General features: G+C 41.3%; 2 protein-coding genes across 4 annotated transcripts in view; one reads left to right on the plus strand and one right to left on the minus strand.

The window, feature by feature from the left end:
- Positions 1–27,368, plus strand: LOC126985112 (prolactin regulatory element-binding protein-like). Its single transcript, XM_050839578.1, has 8 exons — positions 1–258; positions 5,397–5,658; positions 6,469–6,652; positions 13,891–14,077; positions 18,170–18,288; positions 19,366–19,603; positions 20,918–21,080; positions 26,489–27,368. The coding sequence occupies exons 1-8, from the start codon at positions 124–126 to the stop codon at positions 26,572–26,574; spliced, it is 1,374 nt and encodes a 457-aa protein (XP_050695535.1). The 5' UTR covers positions 1–123; the 3' UTR covers positions 26,575–27,368.
- LOC126985111 (kynurenine/alpha-aminoadipate aminotransferase, mitochondrial-like) overlaps positions 21,217–27,809 on the minus strand; it is a 55,201-nt gene continuing 48,608 nt past the window's right edge. For all 3 annotated transcript variants that reach the window (XM_050839577.1, XM_050839575.1, XM_050839576.1), the window contains exon 12: positions 21,217–26,382. The gene's annotated coding sequence lies outside the window, so the exon portion shown is untranslated. The remainder of the gene's footprint in view (positions 26,383–27,809) is intronic.

The raw sequence follows: 27,809 nt of genomic DNA on the forward strand, positions 1-27,809 counted from the left end.
ACACGACCCGGAGCCGCGGCGGTGACGTGTGTGTCAACACGACTGACAGCTGGCAGGCCTCGGCGTGACGGGCACCGCTCCCATGGCCTAACCACTCCCCTCAGATACTGAAGAAGATTCAACATGTCCAGCCAGAAGAAATGTGAGACCGTGGCCAGTCTGAACTACCCCAGCTACGCCGTGACAGCCGTGGGCGGCCGGCATGTGGTGGTGGGCGGCGGCGGCGGCTCGGCCAAGACGGGCATCAAGAACCAGTTCGTGAGTGTGTGATGCTGCTCGTTATGAGGGACGCACACAACATCATGTCCCTCCTCTCTCTCTCTCTCTCTCTCTCTCTCTCTCTCTCTCTCTCTCTCTCTCTTCATGTAGCGTCAATCCATGCATCCATCTCCTCTAATGAGGCTGATTCTGATAAGGCAATTGACCCTCACTGAGACATGAATGAGTGGATTAAGCAGTGAACGTTGGCAAACATGTCCATGGGAGACTCATCTAGCTTTAATATCATCAGAATTATAAGTGAATGAGTACCTATTGGACAAGGGGCATACATATTGGACAACCCATGAAAATAGGTATATATGCACCAGCTTTGCAGGTTGATTTCTCAGCAGTGTACAGTCCAGTCTCTTTTATTGGTAAATCAAAGAATTTAAAAGTTCCGTTAAATTGATTTTTTTGGATGTACAATAATCTATAAAATACAAGAGAAAACAGATTAAGTAAACGAGCTGACAAAATTTGTTGACAAATTCCTCTGCAGCGTCCGTGTCGGCCAATTTTTTTTCGCCACACATCTAATTTCCTGATGCCATGTCTTTTTAAACTTTTGGAGCCAATCAATAGAGAATTCACATGGCTCTTTCAATTCCATGAGGTCATAGAAATGCTTAGCCAAGTGTATACGTTGTAAGGCCTGTAACCACCTTCAGAACAACTACAGCTTCCCTTGCGGAACAATGCCTCGTCGTTGTCGCAACACCCGCATATTGGAGGAGGATAATGGAGAAATACGAGGCGAACGAAGATCTAATCTGCAGTTATGTCAAATTATTTTGCGTGAATGACAAACTTTATTGCTACGGAGGTATAGTTCGGGACTCTGTGATATTAATGGTGACAACTTTTTCTATTCCTCACATCTGTCAACTTATAATAAAAAATACTGTAGTATGTGATGTCAAGAATTGCTACTTTCATTCATGCTGGCTGTCCGCCAACACAAATTCCATGAGTTCAAGAATTCTCGGATGAAACACTGATACGCGTTCTGTTTTCAGATTCTGAATCATACATACACGTGACATCAAAAACCCGACTCCGCCCCTTCAGTGCTACCATCCCCGTTGACACAAACATATGTAGTATGTGGAAACGAACTTTTGGAGCCGAGTGTACATTGCTTTTTCATAGTCTGTGAAACGTCAAAATTAACCACAAAACTGAGAAGTTTGTCTTTCTGTTTTTGTATGTTGTACAGGGTGGTAGGCCCGTCATTGTAATCCTTCATCAACAGTTCTGCTTGCACCACTTTCTATATTCTACATATTTCTATTTTTTTGTTTCGGGGTAAGCAGAACTCTTTCCTTCTTGGTATTTCCACCAACTGGGTTACCTTTAACCCCTTCACTATGGCCGGGCCAAAATAGCGCCCCGTGCCGTATCCGGGATTGCCGCGTGTGGCAAATTTCAAATGTTGCTATTGAATATAACAAGTTTTCAGCCATAAACTCAACATAATCATCATGCATTATATATGAAAAAACATGCAGAATTAAATGGTGCACATAAAGAAACATAAATTAATTGATAATTTTGAGATGTAAGCATAAATATACAGAGATAAAATAACTCGTATACTGGCTAAAGCGAACCAAGACGCAGTATGCGCGTCCTCAGATATGGTACGGGTTACGCAAGGACGCAGTATACGCGTCCTCGTGTTGAAGGGGTTAAGAGAAGCGGGGGAGGGCGGGGAGCTGGTGGTGGCTGGCGCGCGCTCTGGTGGAACATCCGTAAACAAACGCTTGTGGTGCGAGGTTCAGATTTTGGATAAATTTGATTTTTTTGGTTAAATGATACGAGAAAGTTTTCATAAAACTTAGTTTTTCAAATAATTCGGTTAAGAGAATCTTGGATAAGAGACTTAACCGTATTGAGATATTAAAAAAAAAATGTGTACCTATTGTCACCTTACCCCATAGGGTCAGACTTCAGTCAGCCTTCATGGCTCCCCTTATACTGAATCATCATTTCTGTTGCCCATGGTCCAAAAGGCCTCTCTGCAGCCCTCTTGCCAAGCTCCTTCACAAAGTGAATAAGTTGCATCGAATGGTGTTAGATTGTCTTTTTGTTGTAGAGGCCATAATATGAACAGTGTAAAGAAAATTGAATCAGTTAAACTGAGCACTCCTTTGGAGAACAAGTCTTTAACAAACATTTTGGGCCATTCTGGTATATGTTGGGATTTACTGAACAAGTTCAATAAGTGGGGGACTTGGGTTGGTGGTGGGCCGGCCAAACATGTACACATATCAGTTGGCGGCGGTGGAAACAAATCTGATTAGGTGGTGGGTTTGGTGGTGGGCCGGCCAAACATGTACACATGTCACTTGGTGGCAGTGGAAACAAATCTGATTAGGTGGTGTGCTTCTAGGCAGTCTAGTTTTGTCCAGCCAACTGTAAACAGCTCCACTCTTGTCCTTCCTTTTTTTCTGCAGTAGGCTTCCTTGATGGGGCCTGATGGTTCGCCCCAGCCCATTATGATGCAGGCCAGTGTTTATAGTGGTGCTATCTTGCTTAGCTCATGGTCTCCCCAGGAGCTCATCTTTGCTCCTCTTTTAGAGAGAATCTAGAGTCTGGGTTAATCGTTGGTCTTCAGGACAGCATGTGGGTAGTCATAGGCCACTCAGCAATGACTGAAAAATTGTTATCATGTTTATAGCTGTGGGCGGGACACAAATCTGTGTCTTCCTGGATGCTGCGCCAGCACACTAACCATTCAGCCACCACCTCACCTTTCATCTAATATAACTAACAAACTTTGTTATACATAGGAATGGTCACAAACAAACTTTCAGCTCATAAGTTTGTTATGTGAAAAATTAAGATCCATTGGATAATAATGTCATCCCTTTTCCCCAATTTATTTGTTAAAGTGAGGTTTTACTGGTAGTGACCTGTGACGCGGAAAGCCCTTAAAACTCCACTCGGCTAGGGGGCGCTTCTTTAGTTGAATGTTATAGTGGTGGTTTCCCATTTGGCTGATAGCAGGTTCAATACCCCAGTGTCATAAATGTATGTTTACCCCTTTCTGGACTTAGATCAGTTTCTCGTCTTTTGTAACATGAAGATATCATGTGGATGATAGGAAAGTAAATTGAGGGTATTAGATCTAGAGTTTGCTGGCACGATATATGTATGGTGACATAAGATGACATAAAATACATTATTACTGCCTTAAAGCTGTTTACACATGCCTCCACCATGTTCACTTGTCTTAATGGAGTGATGAACCTAACAACTATTTTATTTTGTTATTTTACCACTTTTTATGGAACACAATGCTGTCGAATAACAGGGGTTGCCTGTTCTAAATGTAGATTCACCCACTGATAAAACCTCATCCTCTCTTGATGAAGTTAGAGTGGCTATGGCAAGGTTGTAACATTAGTGTGGAACCTAAAGAGGGGGCTGGTTGTCCCTATCTGGAAAGGGAAATTGGATCATCAGAACTGCAACGACTACCCTGATATTACATTGCTCAGTCAGTCAGGCAAGGTGCTTGCCCATCTATTGCTCATATGGAGGATTTGTAGCCAACAGCTGAAGTTCTAAAGACCTGAGCAATCTGGATTTATGCCTGGTAGGTTGACAACTAGCCAGATTCTAGCACTCTGCTCACCTTTGCATAGTGGTGGATCACCTCTGTGAATTTTGACATGGGATGCTTGCAGCCTATGTCAATCTCAGGAGAGCATTTGATTCAGTGCATCGTGAGCACTTTAGCATCTCCTGTGACTCCATAAGGTCCTGGTAGGATCATTGGTCTATTGACTAGCCTGTAATTAGGGCTAGAGGCTGTGAAGTGGGGGTGTGGTGTGTCCAGCTTCTTTCTTGTGAACACAGGAGTGATGCAGGGATGTGTCCTGTCCCCAAATTTTTTCTACACATATGGAATAGATATTAGGCAGAGTTGTGGATTAGGCTAAAGTTATTGTGGAGTATCTATTGGCAATACCAAGGTTATTGACCTTGTTATGCTGATGATGCAATAATACTTGCAGAGTTGCTGGAGGTTCTGATGATTTTTCTTGAGGCACTGCAGGAGGAGGTGAAGCCTTCAAGATTTAAGGTCTCCTTAATCAAGACCAGTTGTGCAGGTGCTTGGAAATTTATAGGTTGAAACAATACAGTCTGTTCATGTGTGTGGCAAGGACATTGATATCTTGGAAAATTTCACATATATCTGGTAGCATAATGCAGAACAATGGTGTGTCTCACCAAGAAGTCCTAAGGAGGATTGACTTGGCCTGTGTTGTTATGGACTCACTCAACAAGAGGATGACTTTTTGCCCATAAATCTTGTGACTTGAGCAAGTTGATGTATCATACTATGAAGTACTTGGGATGGGAATGGGTCCTGCATGGAAACTTGTCAAATTATTGATTATTCCAAACTGAGTTGAGGCTGATTACCTGCATAGGCTAGTTTATGAACATCAAGTCTGTCTATACAGGCGTGTGGCATGCTACCCAGAAGTTGACCCTGCTCACTGGGTTGGACCTTGCTTACTCTTGTTGTCTGAAAGCTCTACATGTCATATAAGACTTGCTTGGTACTCTCTGACTCTGAAATGTGGGTGAAGGTGCAGGTGGGGATGCATAAGGAAAATAATCATATTCATTTAGTGGGATTTTTTACCATATTGCAGCATGCATTTTTAGGGATAATTGGGAAAGACTATGGTGTGCCTATCTCATGTTTTGATATGGTGGTGTTTGATATCTTATGGTTCTAAGCTCCTTATATCTACTTTATTTTTCTGGACTTTTTATTTGCCGTGAATAAATGTTTCATTTACATTTTCTCATTCCTGATGTTTTGTTGATATTCTCTGTGCAGCACCAGATTTCTATCTCTTATTGAATTTTCCCTTTACTCCCAGCAATATGTATCACATTATTATGAATTTCTTTTCATTTTATCAATTAATGTTTTATATAGAAGTATTTGCTTCTTTATGCTACTGATGATAATGTTATTAAGTTCAGCATATATGGGAGGAAGAAAAATAACAGCATGAATAACATTTGATAAAAAATGGCTGTTCATACTGTTATTAATTGAACCACAACAACATTAAATTAAGGCTGACTTAGTGATATTTTTTCAGGATGTATTTGAACTGTACCACAATGGAAACCAGACTGTCGGGGAGCGAGTTCTTTCGTATGATGTTGGGGATGACTGCATCACCAACATGGTGGCTTGGCCAGGGGCCATCACAGCAGCCACCACTATCAAGACAGCACCCATCATCACCCTTGCTGTGGGTCAGGAGGAGAAGTGTGTCATCATGAAGCTGAAGCCAACACTCAAGGCAGTGAAAAAGGAGGAAGTCTCTCTACAGCAGTCAGTGAAAGGAAAAGAGAAAGGTTAATAAGCAATTTCTTGTACAACAAACTTCATTTTTAAACCCGTAAGATATTTTGAGGCTGAATTATTGTACAGCAATTAAGACAGTATAATGCAGCAGTAACTGAGTCTCCTTATGTAAGGTAAAAGTTGCCATAATGATGATAATTGGCATATTGATAATGAAGAGAGAGGAGAGTTGATCATAGATTAGGGCAATAAAGGATAAGGAGAGAAAAGGACTTCTTTTGTTGAGGATGTATGGAAATAAGGTGATATTAATGCAAATCAAGAATGGATAGCCCTCCAAATGTAATGATTCCACATCTCATGTCACTGTTTCTTCTAAAAATGTATTGACATGAGATTTGGAATCGACCAAAACAGAAGAAACATCCATCAACTCAAAAGCAAATTGTATGAAATTAGAAATGGGAAAAGAGCAAGCTACCTAAGTTTACAACTAACTTATGTATAACAATAAGGCATCTTTCAATTCAGGTATGTGCCTTTGTGATGTAGCGTTTAGTATGCCTAGCTAAATTTTGATGGCCTGGGTTTAATCCTTGCCTGGGCAATCAGAGTACAGCCCTTCCAGCTATTCATCCTCTCTGGGGTCGGGGAGTACCTCGGGTAAGCCTGGGGAAGGTGATTGTGTGGCACATCTGTCCTGTGTCCCAGGGTAAGGGGTTCATAGCACAGGTTCAAGAGCCAGAGTTTGGAGGTGAGTGCTGACACAACACATAGCTTAAGTGTATGCCCTATACTTTACCTTTATCTTTTAATCTAGTGTAACAGAACATTCATGTATTAAGTTTCCTATTTTTTAGGTCATGCAACAGGCCTTTTAAGAAAAAGAAGAATAAGTGAAAAGAGTGCAGAGGAAGGGTCAACAGAAAAAGAAGACATAAGAGAAGAAAAAAAGAGGCGGCGGTCCATCAACACAACCCTTCGAGGCACCAAGTACTTTACATTTGACGTAGACAAAATCAGCTCCATAGATACAGTTTTCAAGTGAGTGATTTTTGATGTTGCATATTGTCAACTTATAACTCTAAATTATTCACACACACACACACACACACACACAACACATAGGTATATATTGAAAGAATGCAGAAATGAGCTGGTTAGACTGATATATGACATCATTAAATGCTCAATAACAACTGGTACAGTACCTAAGGAGTGGCAGAGGGCCGAAGTGGTCCCCATATACAAAAGTGGAAGGAAGGAAGAACCCCTGAACTACAGATCCATATCATTGACCAGTGTAGTATGTAAAATATGTGAGAAAGTGATAACAGAAACAATGGATGCAATTTCTAGAGGAGCAAAATTTAATTACAAGTAAACAGTATGGATTTAGAAAAGGGTGCTTATGTGTGACAAACTTACTGAGCTTTTACTCAAGAGTGACAGATAAAATACAGGAAAGGGACAGATGGGTTGATTGCTTCTTCCTAGACCTGAAGAAGGCATTTGACAAAGTTCCACATCAAGACTGCTATGGAAACTAGAAAATAAAGGAGGATTGAAAGGGAAAATGAAGAACTGAATGGAAAGCTACCTAAGGGGAAGAGAGATGAGAACAGTGGTTAAGGACATAAAATTGGAATGGAGAACTGTAGAAAATGGAGTGCCTTTTGGATCGGTATTAGCACCAATACTTTTCCTAGTATATATTAATGACATGCCAGAGGGAGTAAATAGTTATGTGAGCCTGTTTGGAGATGATGCAAAACTGCTAAGACATAAAAAACAGTAAAGACCTACACAAGATTTGGAAATGGGGTATGGAAAGGGAGATGAAATTCAATGTGAAGAAATGTCATGTTATGGAAATGGGAAAAAGTGAAGGAAGACCAAAATGGACATATAAAATGGGAGATGGTGAAATATTAAAGAAAGTACACAAAGAGAGAGATCTGGGAGTAATAATGCAAGATAATAAACAGCCAGAGAGTCATAAATTGGATATTCGGTGATACATATAACATGGTGAGAAATATAGGAATAGCATTCCACTACATGGATAAAGATATGATGAAAAAGTTAATTACCACTATGATCAGACCAAAATTGGAATATGCAGAGGCAGTGTGGTCTCCCCATAAGAAGAAACACATAAAGAAACTAGAAAGAATACAAAGGATGGCAACAAAATTGGTTCCAGAGCTGGAGGGATTGACATGAGGAAAGACTAAAGGAAATGGACTTACCAACACTAGAACAAAGAAGAGAAAGGGGAGACCTAATACAAATCTATAAATTATTGAGCAAAATGGAAGAAGTAGATAACGAGGAGTTACTACTAAAAGAAGGAATTACCACCAGGAACACAAGAGGACATAGTAAAACACTGAGGAAGGGAAGATGCTTGAGAGACATCAAGAAATATAGCTTCCCGCAAAGAAATATAGAGGTTTGGAACAGACTAAGTGAGGATGTAGTTTCGGCGAGGAGTGTGCAAAGCTTTAAATTAAGGAAAAGTTGGATAAATGCAGATACGGAGACGGGACCACATGAGTGTAAAGCCCAGGCCCTGTAAAACTACTAGGTTAATACACACACACACACACACTCACTAGAAAGCTACTTAAGAGGAAGAGAGATGAGAACTGTGATTAAGGACACTAGATCGGAATGAGAACGGTGGAAAGTGGAGTGCCCCAGGGGTCAGTCTTAGCACCAGTACTCTTCCTAGTTTATATTAATGATATGCCAGAGGGAATAAACAGCTACATGAGCCTGTTCACAGATGATGCTAAACTGCAAAGACATATAAGAAATAGTGAAGACTGCAAGGAGCTGCAAGAAGACCTAAACAAGATTTGGAAATGGAGTCAGAAATGGGAGATGAAATTCAACGTGAAGAAATGTCATGTTATGGAAATGGGAAAAAGTGTAGAAAGACCAAAATGGACATATAAAATGGGAGATGGTGAAATATTAAAGAAAGTAAATGAAGAGAGAGACCTGGGAGTAATAATGCAAGATTATATGCAACCAGAAAGTCATATAAATCGGATCTTCGGTGATACATATAACATGGTGAGAAATATAGATATAGCATTCCACTACATGGACAAAGAAATGATGAAAAAATTAATTACTACTATGATCAGACCTAAACTAGAATACGCGGAAACAGTGTGATCTCCACATATGAAGGAACACATAAAAAAACTAGAAAGAATACCGAGGATGGCAACAAAAATGGTTCCAGAACTGGAGGGACTGACATATGGAGAGAGACTAAAGGAAATGGACTTGCCAACACTGGAACAAAGAAGAGAAAGAGGAGACCTAATACAAATATATAGGCTATTGAGTAAAATGGAAGAAGTAGATAACGAGAAATTGCTACTAAGAAGAACCTTCCAGCAGGAATACTAGAGGACATAGTAAAAAGTTGAGAAAGGGAAGATGCTCAAGAGACATAAAGAAATATAGCTTCCCACAAAGAAATATAGAGGTTTGGAACAGACTAAGTGAAGAAATGTATCAGTGAAGAGTGTGTAGAGCCTCAAGGAAAAGTTGGATAATTATAGATATGGAGACGGGACCACACAAGTGTAAGCCCAGGCCTTGTAAAATTACAACTAGGTAAATACACATACACACACACACACACGTTTCCAGTTACGAGCGTAGTGTCAAAAATATGCGAAAGAATTGTGAAAAAGAAATGGACAAAGCACCCAGAGGAAAATGAAATCATCACAGAAAGACAGTTTGGATTTAGGAAAGGAAGATCATGCCTGACAAACTTGGTGTGTTTCTATTCAAGGGTGATAGATGTTGTGCAGGAGAGAGATGGATGGGCTGATGCTGTCTACCTGGACTTGAAAAAGGCCTTTGATAAGGTGCTGCATAGGAGGTTGATGTGGAAGCTGGAGACAGCCGGTAAATTAGGAGGAGGACTTCTAAAGTGGGTGGAGGATTTTCTGAAGAACAGGATGATGAGAACAACTATTAAAGACAGGAAATCAAGTTGGAAAAATGTCATGAGTGGAGTTCTGCAAGACTGTGTTTGCCCCAATTATGTTTGCAGTATATGTTAATGATATGATAGAAGGAGTGGATAGCTATATGAGACTGTTTGCTGATGACACTAAGGTAATGAGAAGAGTGGAAAAAGAGGAGGACTGCTTGCTGCTCCAGAGAGACCTGGACACTGGGAGTGGAGCAGGAAGTGGGAAATGGAATTTAATATAAAAAAGTGCAGTGTTATTGAATTTGGAAAGAGTGGAATGAGAGTAGAGGGACATTATAAGTTGAATAAGGATAAGTTAGACAGGAAGATAGAAGAAAAAGACCTTGGAGTGATGATCACAGAAAACTTGTCTCCAGAAGACATGTGAATAAAATATCAGCTGAGACATACAACCTGCTGAGGAACATCAGAGCAGCATTCACATACCTTGATGAGGACATGGTAAGGAAATTAATTGTGACCCTGATATGCCCTAGACTAGAATATGCATCAGTGGCTTGGTCGCCATCACTTAAGAAACACGTTAGAAAACTGGAGAGGATACAGAGAGCGGCAACAAAAATGGCACCTAGTCTGAGCGACCTGCCTTATGAAGAAAGATTGCTGAGGCTGAACCTCCCTACATTGGAAATTAGAAAAGAAAGAGGAGATTTAATAGCGGTGTATAGGGTGATGAATGGTTTAGAGAAATTGGATAGAGATGACCTTTTGATAAGAGAAGAGAGAAATTTAAGAGGAAATGGAAAACTGTTGAGAAAAGGAATTTGTAGAAGAGACATCAAGAAGAACAGCTTCCTGCAGAGATGTGTGGGTGTCTGCAATGGGCTGGAGAGGGAAGTTTTGTTTATAGTGGCGCCATCTTGCATTGGCTCATGCTGCCAGCTCATCTTTAATCCTAGAATCTAGAGTCCGGGTTGATAGGTGGTCTTCTGGACAGCATGTGGAGCATAGCTCTGTTCCTGTAGATCACAACTAGGTAAACACACACACACACACATTCACATCAGTGGTAGAGCGCTGCGCTGCCAGGCTCCATGGTCTTGCAGGCGGAGGTTTGAGCCCTGCTCAGGTTGATTTTTTCCACTGACAGAGGAGCGGATACTGTCCCACCTTAAGGAAGGGAGATGGGGTGTATGATGTGTGAAGGTCCTGGCAGTACCTGGAGATCAACTACAAGGAACTTACTTGGGTTGGGAGGGTACTTGCTGGCGATTGTGAGCCCATCTTGTGATTAGGCCACGAGTGAATTACACACACACACACACACACACACACGAAGGTGTTGAAAGGGAAAACTGTGGGAGCTGAAGGAAGAAGGAGGCATTATGTAGTAGGGTATGTGCCCCCAAGAACAAGCGCATGAGAGTTGCGAGAATATGAACAAATGATACAAGACACGGTGAGTAGCCTGGATGGAATGTTGAGGGAGTGTGAGAAAATGATTATAATGGGTGATTTCAACTGCTAGGAGATGGAATGGGAGGATTGGCAGATGCAGGGAGCAGACGAGTCATGGGGAGGAAGACCCCTGCAACTGGCAATGGAACATGTGCTGACTCAGTGGATCAAGGAACATACCATATTCGGGAATGAAGGTGAGGCATCAAGACTAGACCTGGTATTTAGTAAGGAGCCAGAAATAATAGACAATCTTAAAATAGATTGTCCAATAGCAAAGAGTGACCATGCGGTTGTGGAATTTGAAGTATCAGAAAAGAGAACGATTGACCGAAAAGAGGATCATAAAACTGGGAGAAGCAACTACTTTAAGGCAGACTTTATTAGCATGAGAACTTTTTTTGAAATTGCAGGTTGGAGTGGGCTGTACAAAGCCAAGGGAACACAGGATAAGTGGGAGGAGTTTTTAAAGCTATACAAGGAAGCCAAAAATAGATATGTCCCTAAGGTAACCAAAAGGGATGTTGGTAAAAAGGAGTCATTTAGCAAGAGATGCGAGGCAGCTAGAAAGAGAAGAGAGGAAGCTTGGAAAAGATGGAGGAGACGAAGAAGAATCAACTCGTGGAACGATTACAAACAAGCAAGGAATGAATATACAAAGATTAGAAGAGAAGAAAAAAGGAAATATGAAAAAGATATAATTGACAAGTGCAAAGACCAACCCAAACTATTCTCTAGACATGTGAACATCAAATTAAAGAATAGAGAAACAATTGATAACTGAAAATGGATGAAACTACATATAAGGACCCAGCAGAGATGGCAGAGGTGATGAATAACAGCTTCCAAAGAGTTTTCACAAAAGAAGGAGATTTTGTACAACCTCCGGGCCAGGAAAGAGGAATGATTATGCAGGAGATACAGCTAACAGTGCAGGAGGTCAAGGAAAGTTTGAACAAGCTGGATGTAAGAAAGGCAACGGGGCTGGATGGAGCATCAGGATGGATCTTGAAAGAATGTAATGAGCAACTTGCAGAGAAACTACACTCCATAATGAGTGCCTCCCTGAGTGAAGGAAGGGTACCACAAGATTGGAAGAGATCAAACATAGTACCGATTTTAAAGGGAGGCAAGAGAGAGGGCCCATTAACTTACAGAGTGGTATCACTCACTAGTGTGGTTGCAAAGATATGTGAGAGACTGGTTAAACACAGGTGGTTGGATTTCTTAGAAAGCGAGAAAATTATCTCAGATTGCCAGTTTGGATTCAGGAGAGGGAGATCTTGCATCACTAATTTGTTGTGTTACTACCCAAGGGTGACAGATTTATTACAAGAGAGAGAAGGCTGGGGGGATGGAGTGTACCTGGATTTGAAAAAGGCATTTGACAAAGTTCCACAGAAGACTAATTTGGAAAATTAAAAATAGGGGTGGACTGATTAAGTGGCTGGAGGACTTCCTAACTAACAGAGAAATGAGGACGCTAATCAAGGACAGGGTTTCCAACTGGTGCCCTGTGATGAGTGGAGTCCCGCAAGGTTTGGTGTTGGCACCAATAATGTTTGCTGTTTATATAAATGATATGGTGGAAGGAGTGTCCAGCTATGTGAGTTTGTTTGCAGATGATGCAAAGCTTTTGAGACGAGTGAAAAATGTGAAGACTGTGAGGCACTGCAAAGAGACCTGGATAGAATATGGGAGTGGAGTGGTACATGGCAGATGGAGTTCAACCTTGGGAAATGTAAGAAAATGGAGTTTGGTAGGAGTGGTAGAAGATGTGAATATGATTATAAAATGGGAAGTGAGATAATATGCAGAGGAGTGGAGGAAAAAGATTTGGGAGTGACTGTCTCAGAGAACATGTCACCGGACAAACACATCAACAGGATAACGGGACAAACTCTGAATTTGCTGAGGAACATAAGGACAGCATTTGTGTACTTGGATGAGGAGATGATGAAGAAGAAAATAATAGTTACAATGATAAGGCCAAGGTTGGAGTATGCAGCAGTGGTCTGGTCTCCTCACAAAAAGAAGAACATAAGGAAGCTGGAAAGAGTGCAGAGAGTGGCAACTAAGATGGTACCGGAACTTTGAGATCGGACTTATGAGGAGAGACTCAATAGAATGGGGCTCACAACCCTGGAGAAAAGAAGAGAAAGAGGAGACCTGATAGCAGCGTACAGGGTAGTGAACGGAGTGGAGCATTTGGACAGAGAGGACCTGTGTGTGCGGAACGAGAGAGAAACGAGAGGACATGGAAAGAAGTTGAGGGCGACCACGTGTAGGAGAGATGTGAAAAAGTTTAGCTTCCCAAGCAGAAGCATTGAGCTATGGAATAGACTGGAGGAGGAGGTGGTTTGTTCAAGAAACATTCATGATTTTAAGGAAAAATTAGATAAAAGTGGATATGGAGACGGGACAGCGCGAGCATAGCTCTTTTCTTGTATGTCACAACTAGGTAAATACACACACACACACACATAAAAGCAGGAAAAAGGAAGAACCTCTGAACTATAGACCAGTATCATTGACCAATATAGTTTGTAAAATATGTGAAAAAGTGATAATGAAACAATGGGCAAATTTCTAGAAGAGCACAATTGCAGAAAAACAGTATGGCTTTAGACAAGGGCGTTCATGTGTAACAAACTTATTAAGGTTTTACTTGAGAGTGACGGACATAACACAGGAGAGGGATGGATGGGTAGACTGCATGTATTTGGACTTGAAGAAGGCTTTCGACAAAGTTCCACATATAAGACTATTATGGAAGCTGGAAAATAGAGGAGGATTGAAAGGGAAAATGAAAAACTGGATGGAAAGTTATATATATTTATTTATTTTTTCACAGAAAGAAAACAGAAGATGAAGTATATCAGAAATGTTGTGGAGTATCTCCTGACTACAAGTTTTTGGTGACGGGTGGAACTGATGGCTACCTAAGAGTCTGGAGTCTACCAGAAATGAAGAAGGAAAGAGAGATAAAGGCTCATGACAAGGAAGTTGATGCCCTTGACATCAAACCAGACTGTAAACAGGTACCTTACTTATTAGATTTATCAGTAGGTCTCATCCATATTTTTGCGTAAGTGCAAGAATGGGTCTCCAATGAATCATAATTGTAATTATTTTCCCAGTCACATCCATATTATGTGACAGAAGGGGATGTATAACATATATCTGTTCAATTGCATTTGGAAAATACTATTGTGAATGTAGACAGAAAATTAGAAGCTCCATCCTAAGTGGAAGTTAAGTTTTGCTGTCTTCTCATTTTTCTTTCTTGGATACTCCATCAAGTGCATAACAAATTTTGGGGGCAAAAATAGTCGAGTGTCTTAGTTCCTCATCCTGATCAGCTGTAATGTAGGAGGTACGTTGTTTTTAGGCATCTTGTTTGAGACAGTGAGAGTTAGATATAATTGGAGAGATGTTTAACCCTACAAGTCTCAGGAATGATCTTGGATATTTCTTAATGTATTTAATGTATGTAATGTATGCAGAAGTTAGGATTTTACATCTGGCACACAAGATTACCCCTAAACTTGGGATGCTTAAAGATCATGCTCATCTGTTCACTGACCAGAAAAATGGGTTTTACTAATACCACATGCAACTACTAACAGCCATTCTTCTGTTCCTTCCTACTATCTCTCCTAAATTTCAATCCAAAGCTGGATGTTGCGCCTACGTGCGCAACGACATCATTTGCTCTCGTGCCCACAACCTTCACTCTTAAGAATTTTCCACCATCTGGCAAAGACTTCATTTTCATTCTGTTACTAAACACATCTGTGCTGTGTATCTCTCACCTAACTCTACTGACTATATAAAATTCTTTGACTACTTCAACTCTAAAAGTGGAGCACATCTTGACTCACTCTCCCTTCACTGAAATCTCCATCCTAGATTTCAATGTTCACCACCAACTTTGGCTTTTATCCTCTTTCACTGACCATCCTGGTGAACAAGCATACAACTTTGGTCTCCTCAACGATCTAGAGCAGTTGGTTCAGCACCCTACACGTATTCCTGACCGTCTTGGAGACAGGCCCAACATACTAGACCTCTTCCTTACCTCTAACCCTTCTGCTTACTCTGTCAAATTGTTCTCTCCGTTGGGCTCCTCCGATCACAACTTTATTTCTGTATCCTGTCCTATCGCTCCTGTACACCCTCTGGACCCACCGAAGAGGCAATGCTTTTGGCATTTTGCTTCAGCTCGGTGGGACGACCTGAGGATGTACTTTTTGATTTCCTGTGGAATGCTTACTGCTTCCAGGAGAGAGACCCCTCTGTGTGTGCCCAGCACATCATAGAGGTGATTGTCTCTGGAATGGAGGCACACATTCCATGTACTTTCTCTACTCCTTGTGCTAAAAAGCCTTGGTTTAATCACGCTTGTGCTCGTGCTATCAAAGATAGAGAGGCAGCTCACAAATGGTACCAGAGGCTTCGCACTCCTGCTGACCATGACCTTTATATTTTTGCCCGGAATCGTGCCAAATCTATTCTCCGACTCACCAAAAGCCCTTTCATCAACAGTAAATGTCAAAACCTTGCTTTCTCTAATATTTCCAGAGATTTCTGGCACCTGGCCCAAAATATCTCCTCCAATTTTACTTCTTCCTCTTTCCCTCCTCTCCTTAACCCCCCTTTCCTTGCGCGTTGTGTGGACGCGACTATCCCTTCAAGCGCAGTCAGGGAGCCCAATGGGGGGTCTCTTTTAACCTCTGTATCTCAAAAACTATTCATCACAGCTAAAAACCAAAAACACCATTGGAAAGAGGAGGTCCAGATCTACAGGAGTCGATTATGTATGCCTCTCTTGCGAACGTATATGCACGTTCAGGGAGTGTTGAATGTTAACACTTACGTCGGTGCGTGCGGGATGATCAGCCGTATTGAGGGAACTGCAGACATCTTTTCTTCAGATTCTGGCAAGGGAGTATTGCCAACTGCAATATTTACAACTATTTGGTTAAAGAATCAGTCAGGTGATAGGTGAAGCTATGCAAAAATGCCGCTATATTGGGCAAGAACATCCACCAGTTACTCGTCCGTAGATTTGCCACGCTGATATGATTTTCCACCAAATTTAGTGAAGAATCCACTCAATTGGCAATCCTGTGTTGTGAGAATTAGTGTTGGAACACTCTCATACGTGGGAGATTTGAGTGCAGGTGGAGGTCGCAGCGAGCGTTTAGCGCCTCCAGCAAATACGCCTAACGCCCACTGAAAGCGTTTAGCAATGAAAGGGTTAACCCTGATGGCAGCACTGCCATCTCATCTATCTCTCAGGATGAACTCTTCTTTCAAACTTTCTGTAACAACTCCACTCTGCATGATTCTGGGCATATTCCTCCTGCTCATCCCCCCTCTGACTCCTTTATGCCTGTTATTAAGAGTCTTAAGAATGATGTTTTCTATGCCCTCTCTGGCCTCAACTCTCAGAGGGCTTATGGACCTGATGGAGTGCCTTATATTGTCCTTAAAAACTGTGCCTCCGTGCTGACACCCTGCCTGGTCAAACTTTTTCGTCTCTGCCTATCAACATCTACCTTTCCTTCCTGCTGGAAGTATGCCTTCATACAGCCTGTGCCTAAGAAAGGTGACCGTTCCAATCCCTCAAACTACCGTCCTATAGCTTTACTTTCTTGTTTATCTAAAGCTTTTGAATCAATACTTAACTGGAAGATTCAAAAGCACCCTTCCACTTCTGACCTTCTATCTGATCGCCAGTTTGGGTTCCGCAAGGGGCGTTCTTCTGGTGATCTTGCCCTCTTAACTGACTCTTGGTCATCCTCTCTTAGCTGTTTCGGTGAAACTTTCTCAGTTGTGCTGGACATATTGAGAGATTTCAATAGAGTCTGGCACAGATCATTGCTTTCTAAACTGCCCTCTTTTGGATTCTATCCTTCTCTATTCCTTTATCTCCAGTTTCCTTTCTGGCTGTTATATCTCTGCTGTGGTCGACGGTTGCTGTTCTTCCTCTGAACTTATCAACAGTGGTGTTCTACAGGGCTCTGTCCTATCACCCACTCTCTTCCTGTTATTCATCAATGATCTTCTTTCCATAACAAACTGTCCTATCCACTCATACACTGACAACTCCACTCTGCATTATTCAACTTCTTTCAACAGAAGACCCTCTCAACAGGAATTGCATGACTCCAGACTGGAGGCTGCAGAACGCTTTACCTCAGACCTTGCTATCATTTCCGATTGGGGTAAAAGGAACCTTGTGTCCTTCAATGCCTCAAAAACTCAATTTCTCCACCTATCAACTCAACACAATCTTCCAAACACCTATCCCCTATTCTCCGACAACACTCAGCTGTCACCTTCAACACTAAATATCCTTGGTCTATCCTTAGCTCAAAATCTCAACAGGAAACTTCACATCTCTCTCACTAAATCAGCTTCCCCGCACAGATGCTTTCTATTTATAGGGGCCTTGTCCGCCCTCGTATGGAGTATGCATCTCACGTGTGGGGGGGCTCCACTCACACAGCTCTCCTAGACAGAGTGGAGTCTAAGGCTCTTCATCTCATCAGCTCTCCTCCTCTTACTGATAGTCTTCTACCTCTTAAATTCCACTGCCATGTTGCCTCTCTTTCTATCTTCTATAGATATTTTCATGCTGAATGCTCTTCTGAACTTGCTAACCGCATGCCTCCCCCCCTCACGCAGCCCCACTGCTCATAACTTTCTACTCATGCTCATCCCTATACTGTCCAAACCCCTTATGCAAAAGTTAACCAGCATCTCCATTCTTTCATCCCTTACACTGGTAAACTCTGGAACAGCCTTCCTTCCTCTGTATTTCCTCCTGCCTATGACTTGACCTCTTTTAAGAAGAGTGTATCAAGACACCTCTCCATCCGAAATTGCTCTCTCTTTTGGCTATTCTTTACTGTTATCTATTATGGGAGCGGCGAGTAGTGGGCTTTTTTTTTTTTTTTCACTTTTTGTTGCCCTTGAGCCATCTTCTTTGTTATAAAAAAAAATCCTTCTTTATATTTTCATGGATTAAGCTAATTACATAGTAACAGTTTTAAATGATGTAAGTTTCATCATGAGATTTATATTGTCATATATGTTGGAATAATGTTACTCTTCCCATACAGATTGTCTCTGTGTGTAAGCCTGCTTATGAGTGTTGTGTATGGAGCCTCAAGGATGGAAGCAAAATAACACATGTGGTGCTGCAGACCAATGGAGTCAAGTACAAATGCTTTCGTGCCAAGTATGTTTCATCTCTGCTTTTATATTATACACCCAACCTCCTGCTATCATGCCCTCTGCTATCGCAATTCACTGTTATCATGCGCACTCTAAAAGCTGCCATCCTCATGCTGTCACATACACAAGGCCTGGGTGCATTGGTGAATTTGAATCACCTTGGTCATGGAATACACACCAGCTGTTAGTGCTACATCTTCGACCATTCTTGCTCAGTGATAGGTCAACGCTCCCGCCATTCTCTCACTTACTCAGTCAAATGCGCTTCTCTCTGTTGACAACAGTGAAAGCTGCCCTGTGTTCAGTTGATGAAATGGCCACCAAATGTTGTGTAATGTTATGCAACAGAGCGAACAAGTTGTGTCAAGATGGTGACGTTATTAGCCAAATGGCCAAAGTTGTTGCACGATTGGTGGGAGTGGGGTTAGTGTTTGTAAACAATAGCAGCAGTGTAACTATATGGGCATGGCCAGTGTACCTTCTTACCTTCTATGAAAGTTTCATTCAATTATGATAACTGTTTCTGGTAAATGGTTGCCTATAAGAGCTGCTGAAAGAATATTGTGAGGGAGCTGTTGTTGTTAGTAGTAATTTTTGTTGCGCTCAGCTGATCAATTGTGCAGTTTGCATCACCCCCTCCATACAAACCTGCAGGGTGTTGTAAGGCTAGCAAGGGAACTGAACCCGCCCCTGATTTTTTATGATAATAATGGCAGAGCAACCTTGTAAGAATCCCCCAACCATTGCTGAGTGAGTGTTACAATAAGTATAATTCCATGTGGGTACAGGTTTGGTGGAAAAATGCCCCAAATATGTCAAAAATATGTTCCCATTGATTTTTCAATTCAGCTATCATGCATATCTGCTATCACACAGTTTTGTAACCAATTAGGTGTGATAACAGGGGGATGGGTGTGTTTTGAACAATATACTCAGGTTCAGTAACAAGTAAACATTTTGAATCCCTCTCCTTTTCTTAATTTTCCTTATTTGATTTTCTAAAGAGAATTTTTGGGTTGCAAGTCTGATGTATTTGTGTTTATTGGCTGAAAACTGAGTTCCAAATTCATGTTCTTTGCAGATATGGAATTGTTGAAGGAAGTATACAGAAGACCAGACTCTTCACAATTAGCAACCCAGTTATAGGAACTAAAAATCCTGCTATTGTGGCAAAGTGGTGTGGCAAGACATACAAGCAAGAAAAAACAAAATCTTTGGTAGGATCTTTAAGCAGTCTGGCCCTCAGCGACAATGGCCAGTACTTGGCCACTGGAACCATGGGTGGCAATGTGTACATCCTCATTGCCTTTAGTCTGCAAGTAAGTATCATCATGAATTTCCAGTTACAGCTCCTGTGAAGGATAATGCAATACTTTAGAATTTTAGGGAAAATCTTGTCATTGTTAAATGAAAGTTGTGTATGGTTCAAATGATAACAAATAATATCATCAGTGATAAATGAGTAAAGTTTAGAAAGGACAAAAGATAGACATAATGAAAGGAGAAAATTGGTTTTGAAAGCTACTTGTAAAGCAGGAGAGTAGGGCAAGGGACAGGCACTGGAAAGGCTGAAAGTAATGACTGCTTGTAAATGAGAGGAAGGGAGGCAGTACTAGAGATGTGGAGAGGGTATTTCTGAAGAGGCAGTGGATTAAGAGACTGGGTAAGAAGTAATTATGAAACCTATGAGTAGATGTTAGGAGACATCCATGTGAACAGAGTATATGGGCCGCTTTCACAGTCACTTTGTTTGTCTTGATCGTTACGAATGGCGCTGATCGACGCTTTAGTTTTCCACGTGAAACTGGCTGATGGGGTAGTGGTGGCTGCAGAGGAAGCGAGAGGTGTTGAGAGTGTGTGGTAAGGTGTGGGGCTAGGGTAACCCCGCAGCCACCACTACCCCATTGGCCAGTTTTACATGGAAATACTATAGCGGCGATCACTGCCATTGGTAACGATCAAAACAAACAAAATGACTGTAAAAGCGGCCCTATGCCTCCTACCTCCTTTTATTCCCCTAAATGTCAAATCCATCAGTCCATTACAGCCTCACTGCTTTCACAGATCTGCCATCACTCCCTTTACTCTTTCCAATTCTTCTCCCTTCACCTACTGTTCTGCTTTACTGTTTACAAATAAGACAGTGATATAGGTTACAACTACAACATCACTGGCAGTTATAGAATATCATACAAAATTACACTAAAATTTTTTTTTTAAAAAGTGGGTTTTAAGCTGAGTAATAGTGCAACTCTGACTGATCTAATGTCAGATTTTTACTTCAGCTTACCACTCAGCTCTTTTTAACCTGGTAGCAGCGACGGGCCAAATTTGTGGCTTTACTGTGTAGCAGAGACAGGCCAAACTTGTGGCTTTACTATGTAGCAGCGACGGGCCAAATTTGTGCCATGATTTTAACCCCCCAAAATAGATGATACATAAACTGATCACAAATACTTTGATATATATTATGAAATAGTTTGTGTGAGTGATGATTTTTTCTCATTTTTCTCGCTTAGAGGGACCATTAAGAAACATGATCCCCCCTGCTACCGGGTTAATATGTAGCACTTCATCATACTTATATTTGTGTAGATGCTTACTAATCCTTATGAACTTTATCTGTGCCTCAGCAACTACAAGTTGTGGAAGAGGCCCACAGCATGTTTGTGACAGGTTTGGAGTGGCTTCCTACACAGAACAAAGCATCACAGATGGTGCGTGGCTACTCGGATGCCTCCGTCCTCTCCATCTCCTGTGATAATTCTCTCAAAATTCACCACATTCCTCGACCAGGTATGAATGATTGTTCTTTGGAGTAAAACCTCAACCAGGTATAAATACTTTTAATGAAAATATGTATTGATGTGCTGCTTGTCATTTTCTGATCGTGTTAATTATGATTCAACAAAAGGAAAATAATGACTACAAATCAAGATATGAATTAATATTTTACATATATAATTTCTTCCTTCCCAGAAGCCACTACTTTTAGTTTGCTATAAATGTAACTGATTTTTAATTAAAGTTCTAATTATCTGACTTTAGGAGAACTAAAGGTTGATCATACAGTTTGGGAAATTTAATAATAGAGGACACAGAATAACAAAAGAAAACTATATAAATTAGGGAATGCTCCCCTAGGGTGTCAAATTTTTTATGCAAGAATTAATCGGGACCAGTGGCAAACTCTGCAACAGCCTTGCTTTGTCTGTATTACCTCCATCCTATGAGATGAATGCTTTCAAGGGAGTATCTAGACATTCTCTTTAGGCAATTTTTACTGTCTTCTGCTTGAAGGAACAGCACTATAATGGTTTATTTTTGTACTCATCCCTTAACCTCTGCAGTTTTAACTTTTTTAATATTTGTGGATACATCCGTGAACAATTTGATTTTCACTGATAGACCTGCACACAAAACTTTTTGGTGTCCACAGGTTTTAAGGGCCATTGCAGGGTCAATGTTCCCACCATTCTGCTTGCCTACCCCACACATAAAGGATATAAAATACATTTACTGAGCTAGTTTTAACCATTTTTACACCTTTTATACCAATTACAGTAAAATCCCTAGTAACCAGGAATCACAGGGATTTAGGGCAGCTTTCACAGTCAGGTTTGTTTGTGTTGATCGTTACCAATGAGCGGCGATCTCCGCTACCAACAAGAAATCCACTTTCACAGTCGTCTTTCGCGGCATTGTTTGTTTGCATCAGTACCAGAGATTGGAGCCTCTGGTAACGGAGCTCTGGTGGCCGGGGGGGCTCCCCAATTGAGCTTACCAATGACACTAATTAGTAAATAATACAAATTCTTGCTCTCAAATGGTTATATTATTTCTTTAAATAGATGTGAAAAATATTAAACAATACAGCAGCATGTTGCATGGCTTCAGTGGTAATATGAGAAAAAATTTAGATCTGAATGACATGAACCTGCTGACCAGTAAACGTAAAATGAGAATTTCAATTTGATTGACTGATGGTTTATTGTTGCAAAAGTACACAACAAAGAAGAAGGGAGGACTTTAATACTTGTCACCATTATTCACCTTTTACGCCTTCTTGGTCAAACTTGTATTATTATAGTTAGCCTAATATGTATGCATAGAGCATAATATATAACAAAATCAGCCCTATTAGGTAAAGAATAAATGTGAAGTCTGATAAATGTGTGAATAATGAATAAATGTAATTGACATAGGTGAAGAGTCTGTCTTGCTGACATCTGCTATTATTTCACCTTTTCCGCCAAGGAAATATTTTAGCCTATCAACAGCTTTTGGTTGTATCAGCGAGAAACTCCACATTTTTTCATCATATCTATTCTTCACAGTTACTCTTTATATTTAGCTATTCTTCACGTTTACTCTTTGTACGTTTATCACATTTATCCTTCATAATCCTCCGCTCAGCTGATGTAATGTCGACATTTCCCGCCGCTCCGGCATACCAACACTGCCGAATCACGCGCCTTTGTCTTGTCATGACCGTCACCACTCTGGTAGTCGTCGATACCACGAAAACAGCGACTGTGAAAGCGGATCGAGGCGATGGTAATGCCTGTTACCAGGATGGTTGGGCCTTTGGTTAGGGTGCATACCAGACGACTGTGAAAGTGGCCCTTAGAGGTGCTGGGTGAATATAAATTCTGGATATAGTAAAACCCCAACTATCTGGCCCCCAGGTGTCTAGAAACCCCACGTATTCTGCAATAATCTGCCTGGTCAAAGAAAAATTGTTGAAAAATTATAAATATCTGACTGGCATTAGATGTGAAATATCTGTGCTACACCACCACCACCTCCAGAGTAGGCCTGCTCTGCATACAGTTGAGCCATTAGCTACATAGCATTGTGCAGCATTGCTGGTGGTCAATTAGTGGGAGTGGGATTGCCTTCATGATGGCAGCTGTGGCGGCACTGGCAAATTTTGCCTAGATGGCATTGGCCAGGCACCCAAGTTAGGACCAAGACTGAGCTGTGCTGAGCCAGTACCTGGAGGGGATGTACCATTGGCTGGACAGTGTTTGTAAACAAGGGGGTCGTCGTGGTTGGTGGGCGTGGCCAGTGTCACTTCTGCTGCATCTTCTTACTTTCTACGAATGTTTTATTTAACTCTGATTGTCGTTAACAGTAAGTGCAGCTGAGGGAACATTGTGAGGATTTTGTTTACAGGATGATATCTTTGTTGTACTCAGCTAATCCATTGTTCTGTTGTACTCACCAACCCACCTGTGGAAGTTGTATGGCTAACACATCAACTGTATGCAGGGCTGCCCAGTGTCAAGTTGCAACAGAGGTGACACTGGCCATGCTCATTGGCTGTGTTGTTTCTATTGTATAGAAACAGTGCCTCCCTGCTTGTACGACTCAGTGAGTCTTGGTCTTGGTTCAGGTGTACTACTAGCCAGTCTCACCTCTGCTGCATCTTCTTAACTTCTCCAGTAAAGGGTTGCCTGTAAGAGGTGATGAGGAAACATTGTGAGGAACCTGTTGTTGTGAGATGATACTTGTGTTGTGCTCAGCTGATCCATTATCCAGTTTGGGTCACCCCCCCACCTGTAGGGAGTTGTGTGGCTGCTGAGTTAACTTTGACTGAATGCAGTGATGAGGGGAGATATTACTCTCTCTCTGTCTGTCTATCAATATCTATCTAGACTGAGAGAATAGATGGATACATGGATTGACATATGGAGAGAGAGAGAGAGGAGGGGGGATGAGGGGAATAGAGAGGAGGGAAAGAGATAAGCCAGTCTCTCTCTCTTAACAAATGCAGAGCTACTAACTATCTAAAGGAGGGCATACGCAAGGAAGTGTCCCTCCACTCACACTGGTTCCCCCAAGCAAGGCTCCATGCACCCCTCCTTCCCATCTCGGGCCACTCCAAGGATTGATCAACTTGCCTCTGCCATGAGTTCTGTTGGTGTCCACTTTGTCTTCTCCAATTGGGGTAGTCTTAAAAAAAAAAAATGATGAGCAAGATCAATGTCCGGGAAGTGTGCCACATGCCCACACAGCTGGAGTTGCCGTTCACGGACTAAGATAGTAACAGGCATTGATCCAGTTTCATGGAGTAGTTGCTGGTTTGACACAAAGTCATTCCAGTGATACCTTGTGATCCTGTAAGGGCACATGGTACCAAAGGCATCAACATACCTCTTCAAGTCACTATTCAGTGTCCATGTCTCACAGCCATACAGTAAGAGAGGGAGCATAAAGTCATTCCAGTGATACCTCGTGATCCTGTAAAGGCACATGGTATCAAAGGCATCGACACACCTATCAAGTCACTATTCAGTGTCCATGCCTCACAGCCATACAGGAAAATAGGGAGCATAAGTGCCTTAAGATTCAAATCTTTGTCAGCCAGCATAGATACTCACCGAACCATATATATACTCATGTTGAGCGAGTCCAAAACACCATGGGCCAGGCCAATCCGTCAAATGACTTCCTGGCAAGACCCACAATTGTTTTGCACTATGCTACCATGGTATATGAAACTATTGGTGACCTCAATGTCCTCACCATATGCATAAACAAACAGAACTTTATCATCCACCAAACCTCCAAATGACTGGACCTTGGTTTGGCCAGGAGACCTTAAGTCCCAGTGGCTTTGCCTCCTCATGCAGCATTTTGAGAGCCATCACCAGGACTTTCAGTGAGACATTGACAATGAATGGTGACTTGAAGAGATGTGTCGATGCCTTTGTAGGATCATGGGGTATTGCTGAAATGACTTGTGTCAAACCAGTGACTGCATGAAACCGAGTTGAGGCCTGTTACTAGCTTAACTTGTGAACACCTTCAGTTTTATGGGTACATGGCACGCTGCCTGGACACTGATCCTGCTTATAGAGGTTTCTGAATGAGACAACCTTGAGTGAAGCAGACCAAGGGGATGCCCATTTAACTCATGGGTGGGGCAAGTTAATATATCCTGCTAAGAGTGGCTTAGAGTGGGAAGGGTAACTGCAAGAAAGCTTTCTCAGGGGAACTGTTGGGGGTGAGGTGGCAAGTGAGTAAGCAAAGTGCCTCCTGGCATATGCTCCCAATTAGTGAGTTGGTTGACATTATTCTCCAAAATGTTATTTTGGAAATGGTTATTGAAGAGATCCTTCTGTACCTCAGAAATGATTCCCAATTGAGGAATCAATTTCCATGCTGTAATTCCATGGATCACTGACTTACACTACAGTAGAGTGAGAGCAAGTTCTCACTTGAGCATGTAGCTGTTGGGTGTCACTACAGACTGGCAGTCTTGGTACCACTGAGTTATTGGTGGTTGGCAGTGGCCTACTTACTTAGAGACTCCCTCAATTGCTAACAAAAGATGATGAGAGATTATTATTATTAGCAGTCCTGTGATGCATGGGAGAGGTCTTTTTAGTTGTACTGCCTGCCACAGCTATGTAACATTATTTGCTTATGTGAGTAATTGATTAACACAGAATTGAAATTGTTAATTCCAATTTCATTAATTCTGGCCCAGTCTCTTGGTAAACTTTTGAAAAGCCTTCCTTCATCTGTATTTACTTCTTCCCTCAAGAAAGCATTCAAGTTGCCAGTATGACGACACCTTTCCAACCATTTTTCAACATTAAATTTGGATTTTTTTTCCACTTTTGAGGAACAGTGCTTTTTGAAAGTTATTTTTTCAGTTTAACATGGACACTGAAAGTGACTTTGAGAAGCATGTCGATGCTTTTGGTTCCAAGTGCCTTTGCAGGATCATGGGGTATTTCGCCGGAATGACTTCGAACCAGAGACTACATAATGAAACTGAGTCAAGGCCTGTTACCAGCTGAGTCCATGAACACCAATTCTGGCTATATGAGCACATGGCACAGCTCCCAATCATCAATCCTGCTCATAGGGTTGTTTCTGCATGAGACAACCCTGAGTGGAGGAGACCAAGTTCCGTGCCCATGGAACTCATGGATGGGAAGAGTCAATTGATCCTGCCAGGAGGGACTTGAGATTGACAGGGTAGCTGCATAGGAGCTTGCTCTGGGGGACCATTGGAAGTGGAGGCAGTGAGTGAAGCGACGTGCCCCTGGACGTGTGCTCCTCATTAGTTAGTTCTTCTATACTGTAAAAAAAAAAAAATTTGATGTTAGAAAATATACAGTAAAAAATCAATTAATGTAATGTATGCAAAACTTTCTTAATTCTAAGATTCTTTATTTTCATTACAGGTATGGTGCCAGTCTGGGTTGTTGCCATCCTTGCTACTGGTGTGCTGTGCTTTGCCTTTTTACTAGCAAACTTTTTAGGGTTGTAGAGCTGTAAAGTTTAATATACATATTTGTACATGGTGATAATTGGGGGAAAGGGAAATTATGACAGCTTTCCTTAGTACAATGTCAGAATCATGAGTCTCAAACACTTTGAGACATCAGAAGCTAGAGTTTGTGATTACACTTAATTAAAAGTAGAGGAAATTGGATTTATTTATCAGAGTCATTTATTAGAGAGTTATGTATATACCCAGCAATTTAAAACTAATGTAAAGGTGCAATATACCTCAGATTAGATTTGTAAATGTAAGAATTGTCCTCAGCTTTTAAACATTCACAAAAAATGTGGATTGATAATAGTAGTTCATCTCTCCTATATATAGAGTATACACACACACACACACACACACACACACACACACACACACACCTTGAGAGAGCAGTGTCTGTGAGAGGTTCAAGTCACTTTGTATTTCCCATGCACAAAACTGGGAGAAACACTATCATCATTTCCCAAGAATTATTGAATCTGAATACATGGAGAAGATATTGGCATCTCCTGCCTCCCTCACCACACCACACTGTTGGGGTGTTAGGGTCAGTTAATGACTTGCCAACCTTCTTTCTCTCCAACATAAAGGATGACAACAATTTAAACAGTAGGTGTGGATGTGGTCACCTGCACCAAGGCTCGGCATATAACACCATAGGTCTGCACCATTCAAGACAATGTCTCCTTTCACCCGTTCCTAAGTTCATCACATGTACATTTTCAGTTAGGTCTACCCAATTTAAGAATAAACTGTATATTATTGTTATTACAGTATTATTAATATTATGAATGTATTATAAATATCCCTGAAAATAATTCTGAAAAAAAAGTATATATTGATGGGTAATACAAATGTAAGGGTAAGTCATGTACAGATTGGTAATATAGTAACAAAGTAGGATGTAGACAGTAAGTAAAATATTGCCAGTTTCAAGTGGATGTGTAAGAGAGGTGTGTTTTGGGCAAACACCTTTATCCAACATAAAATGATCCCCTAGGTACACATTAAGTAGAATTGGAAGGGAAGAACAAAAGAGTCAAACAGATTATATAGTAATAGATATAAATATGAAGTGCAGAAATTAAAAGTCTGCTGTTAAATGTAGGCAGATACTCTGAAGTACCTGTTTTTAAATTCAGACCTGTTGTCACTCAAGGGACACTAAAGAGTCATGAAGGGACAGTTTAAGTTAAGCCAATGGCATTGGGGCACTGTCTTGGCAGACC

This window comes from Eriocheir sinensis, chromosome 58 (assembly GCF_024679095.1).
Source record: "Eriocheir sinensis breed Jianghai 21 chromosome 58, ASM2467909v1, whole genome shotgun sequence".
Taxonomy (NCBI): Eukaryota; Metazoa; Arthropoda; class Malacostraca; order Decapoda; family Varunidae; genus Eriocheir; species Eriocheir sinensis.

What these genes read in the sequence shown, in the direction of transcription:
- LOC126985112 (XM_050839578.1), top strand. Translation starts at nt 124, where the DNA reads ATGTCCAGCCAGAAGAAATGTGAGACCGTGGCCAGTCTGAACTACCCC. An exon ending in TCCATAGATACAGTTTTCAA is followed by an intron (nt 6,653 to 13,890) that starts GTGAGTGATTTT and finishes ATTTTTTCACAG; the next exon opens with AAAGAAAACAGAAGATGAAG. An exon ending in TACAAATGCTTTCGTGCCAA is followed by an intron (nt 18,289 to 19,365) that starts GTATGTTTCATC and finishes TGTTCTTTGCAG; the next exon opens with ATATGGAATTGTTGAAGGAA.